Genomic DNA, 4,603 nt, shown 5'->3' with positions numbered 1-4,603 from the left:
GTACTACATTAACGCCGAATTTGTGCGCACCAATTTGCAGGCACATCATCTCAAAACAATAAAAACAAAATAAATAAAAGCAATAATAACCAACAACAACAACAACAAGCTGAATCAGAGAGTAGAACAACAAAAAAAAAAACATCGAATGAAGCAACAGCAAACAACAACTAAAATAAAAACGAATCAAATAATAAACAACGACAGCTGCAACCAAGAAAATTTTCTCACACTCTAAAGTGCACTGGCATACCAACAACAAGTCCGCACAGGCGACAGCAGCAGCCGCTAGCATGGCCGCATCCAAAGCCCAGCAAACGATTCAACATTCAGTCAGCCGGTTAGTTAGTCTGGCGTTCGTCCTACAACCGTTCACATACACACACAATTCCATATCAGCCACTTAGTCAGTTAGTGTAGCAGTCAGTAAGTCGCTCTAGTGGCCACATCCGTGCGCAAAGCCAGGCTTTTTAGTCTGTCTGTCCAGCCATCCATCCGTTGGTCCGTCCGGTAGAGTGCTGAAGAGTAGTAGCTGCCACAATTTCATGAGCAATGCGAAATAGTCATGCGGTTTGTTCCGAGTATATGTATATACATGAGTGCGTGCGTGTGTGTGTATGTTTAGTGTCCGTCACTCAGAGTCGTCGAAATTTGACGAAAGGCAGGTGGTAGTTTTTCGGGAATTTAGCTCACTGGCACATAACAGCTACTGAGTATCATCATAAGTTGGACGAGTCAGTCGCGCAACGGATAAATATCCTCAAAAAAAAAGCACAAATGGCACACACTGTTATTGAGCACAGTGGGTACGAAAAGGGGAATTCGTTGATACATCTTGCAGAACGGGATCAATGCGGAAGTGTAACTAAATTATGCGCTTTGGGACCATGTGACAATGCGACTACGGCAACATTGGCCTGAGAGAGCTTTTACCTTGAGACTGTCTTTTTAAAACAGTCATGATTCGAGCGAGAGCTTTTACTATNAAGCAATGCGAAATAGTCATGCGGTTTGTTCCGAGTATATGTATATGAGTGCGTGTGCGTGTGTGCGTATGTTTAGTGTCCGTCACTCAGAGTCGTCGAAATTTGACGAAAGGCAGGTGGTAGTTTTTCGGGAATTTAGCTCACTGGCACATAACAGCTACTGAGTATCATCATAAGTTGGACGAGTCAGTTGCGCAACGGATAAATATCCTCAAAAAAAACACAAATGGTACACACTGTTATTGAGCACAGTGGGTACGAAAAGGGAAATTCGTTGATACATCTTGCAGAACGGAATCAATGCGGAAGTGTAACTAAATTATGCGCTTTGGGACCATGTGATAATGCGACTACGGCAACATTGGCCTGAGAGAGCTTTTACCTTGAGACTGTCTTTTTAAAACAGTCATGATTCGAGCGAGAGCTTTTACTATACTGTGCACGCTCACATAAAATCTACAGAAAGCTTTAAAAAGTTCTGCTTTCGGACGTTCTTTTCAGCATCACTAATATAAAATGCATATAAAGCTGGCAAAAGCTCCCTACGCTTGTCTATGTAGTGGCCAATTAAAAATTAAGGAACGTTTTTATAGGCTATACATTAGGTTCGGGAAGGACATACTCAAAAGCTCACAAAACAGTCTTCGAAGAGAGCTTTTTATCAATTCAAAAGCTTCCTTGCAGCCTTATGTTTTCATCCGTACTCATATAATAGTTTTGTGTCTTCAAATTATTCACTTGGACACAACAGGGAACAACAAAAATGCTCAACAGAGACTTTCTCCATTCTACCTCTATGTGAGTGACGATCAGACTGGAAATGAAGCCCGAGGAGAACTCCTTTCAAATGAGGATCTGCCAAAGAAGGAGGCTACTGAAAAGTAGAAATCTCTCGACGAGCATAAGTCATACTTTAAAAAATCTCTTCTTATACGATGCAAATTGGAAACAACTCACGACTGGACGCTTTTGAATGGACAATTGAAGCCAGAACGTCAACGTTAGCACCAAATCATAAAATAAAATCTACATCTATTTAATATGATCAACAAAGCGCCCCCAAGAAGATAGGAAACTGTCGTAGTTGGTTTTTTGCCTTATACCAAACTAGCAAACTGATATGAAATGGTCCAAGGATTCATGCAAAGTAGGCGTATCACCAGAAAAAAAATTTAGAGCATTGGACGTTCCGATGCCAGAAGATACATCAGTTGTTAGAAGAAAGCCAGTTGACAGCGTCTGGAAGTGCTCCTTGCGGCCGAAAAGTGTGTCTTCGCACACCAACAAGTTATTTGGTTGGTTGTAGGGCTTCCTAATAATAAAATTTTTAGCTACCGAATGGGAATTGTTGTTCCTAATTGCGATTCCCAACTCAGATACTTTTCCACCAAATGCTCACTAACACTATTTACACCTCGATTTCATACAAACAAGTCCCACTGTGCCCAATCACTATCAAAACACACAGTCACCCCAAGCAAAGGGATGAGTGCTGCTTTGCAGCGGTGATAATAACACCGACGACAATAACGAGCCGTTGCGTCGAGCACAACAACAAAATTATAGGGTGTATCAAGAAAAAATTGTGTGGGAAACCGAGTAGCAAAGTGTTTCCCACGGTTTCGAAAAAGGACTGCTGCAACATCAGCGGCAGCTTTCGATGAGCAGGAGGTTAATTTACTTTACCTGACAAACAAAAAAACAACCACCGCACAACCAACAACAACAAGTGGATATGGTGAAATCAGCTGCACCCTCACAGCAAGGCAATCAGAAAAGAAAGAGCAAAAATGCAAACAGCCCTTACTTAAGTGCAGCGAGATGGAACAGGATCTGCGCAGCATGCGTCGATTACACCATCGATACTACATAAAGCAGAATGCGCAACATAGCGAACTGGGACAGTGAAAGCAACAAAACAAAAAAAAAAAAAAAACAGCAACCACCACTGATATCGTCACTGGCACCAACACCACAACCAACGCCTTTCACTGAGTGCACTCAGCTCAGCGCTCACCAGCAGAAGCAGTGAGTGGGCAATCCTGTCTGCTATCTGCTGGCGAACTCCCGCAGGTGTTCAACTCGACTCTGCTGCTAGTTGTCCGGACTCGCGGATTGTGTTGCTCTCTCACCCAGGCTTACGTACTCTCTCGCCTGTTTATTTAACAGGCATTTGCATGAGCGCGCGCTGCGCACGAGCATGAGTTTACCACCGCACCGAAGCGACCTTTAGCCACGTGCAGCTATAAAAGGCGGACGCATTCCTGGCGTACTCAGCATTCTCGTTGCAGAACTTAAAGTGGAAACAACGCGTTGTCAAACCGAAACGCACTCAAGAAACAAGAAAGTTAAAAAAACATACGAATTTCGTTCTCCACTGCACAAAAAAAGTGAAAACAAAAAAAAACATTAATCTCACGATGGCAACCAGCGCTTACGAATTATCAAAAACTTATCGCTATCGCAAGGTGATGAAGCCACTATTGGAACGCAAGCGCCGTGCGCGCATCAATCAATGCCTGGACGAGCTAAAAGACTTGATGGCCGAATGTGTACAACAGCAAAGTGGCGAACCGGAGGTGAAATTGGAGAAGGCGGACATTCTCGAATTGACCGTCGAACATTTGCGTAAAATGCGTCAACAGCAGACGTGTGCACGAAGCGCAAACGAAGGTGCACGTCAGAGCTTTCGTTCCGGTTATATTAAGGCGGCGCATGAAATTTCGCGTTGCCTCGCCACTCTGCCGAATGTAGATGTGCAATTAGGCACACATCTGATGACACAACTTGGCCTGCGTCTCAATCAATTGGAGTCGCAATTACATGAAGTGCGCACCGCCGTCAATCAGCCTCTAAATGTGAACTGCGGTCCAGCTACACCGCCAACAACCAGCGCCTCCATGTACAGTCCAGTTTCCAGCGGTTACGCCAGTGACAATGAATCGACCACCTCAAGTCATTCGGCAGCGCATAGCAGTGGACTATTGCAGGTGTCGTCAACGCAACTGTGGCGTCCGTGGTAAGGAGAGGCGCCGAAGAACGACGAGCCGCCGTTACCCTGCAGCCATTAGATGCGCAAGCGAAATATTACATTGGACTTGAGTTAAGTCTATAGAAATAATCTCACAACGGTCTCATTTGATTTAAGTTGAATTGTTTTTTAATTTTAAATAATTTTAATATTTTTTCGTAAAATGTTATTAGACAATTAGCTGAATAATTAATAAGGAAGTTGGTTTTGTGAACTGTGATAGGTAAAGCTTTAGTTACATACAAATATTTGTACTGTAGTAGTTTGTAAGTATCAAGCACCAATTGTACATAAAGGTCTATTTAGTAAAGTATGTAATGCAAAATGATTATGCATACAAACGAGAGATACAAATACATACATATCTTATTACATTAAACGAGCAATTCTTCTATATATATCTATAGGGTTCTCGGGAAACGGCTCTAACGATTTTGATGACATTCTGTACACAGATAATGTTTTGGATTTTAAGATTATCTGAATAGGCATTATTTCCGAAAAGACTCGCGTAAGGTTGCCAACTGTTCGAAATTAGTTACAAATTGATTAAAACATCATAGAATGGGCATCAAATGGAAGGCAT

The 4,603-nt window shown here is 42.6% G+C and overlaps 1 protein-coding gene across 1 annotated transcript; it reads left to right on the top strand.

Annotated features, from left to right (window-relative positions):
• The first annotated feature begins 3,248 nt into the window (after window positions 1-3,248).
• E(spl)m7-HLH (Enhancer of split m7, helix-loop-helix) lies at window positions 3,249-4,399 on the top strand. Its single transcript, XM_017613127.1, has one exon. It carries the CDS (start codon window positions 3,407-3,409, stop codon window positions 4,007-4,009), a length of 603 nt encoding a protein of 200 aa, XP_017468616.1. The 5' UTR covers window positions 3,249-3,406; the 3' UTR covers window positions 4,010-4,399.
• The last annotated feature ends 204 nt before the right edge of the window (window positions 4,400-4,603 follow it).

Source organism: Rhagoletis zephyria, unplaced genomic scaffold (assembly GCF_001687245.7).
Source record: "Rhagoletis zephyria isolate East Lansing unplaced genomic scaffold, Rhagoletis_zephyria_1.1 Rzeph_scaffold_00613, whole genome shotgun sequence".
Lineage (NCBI taxonomy): Eukaryota > Metazoa > Arthropoda > Insecta > Diptera > Tephritidae > Rhagoletis > Rhagoletis zephyria.
This window is presented reverse-complemented; position numbering and strand designations above follow the sequence as displayed.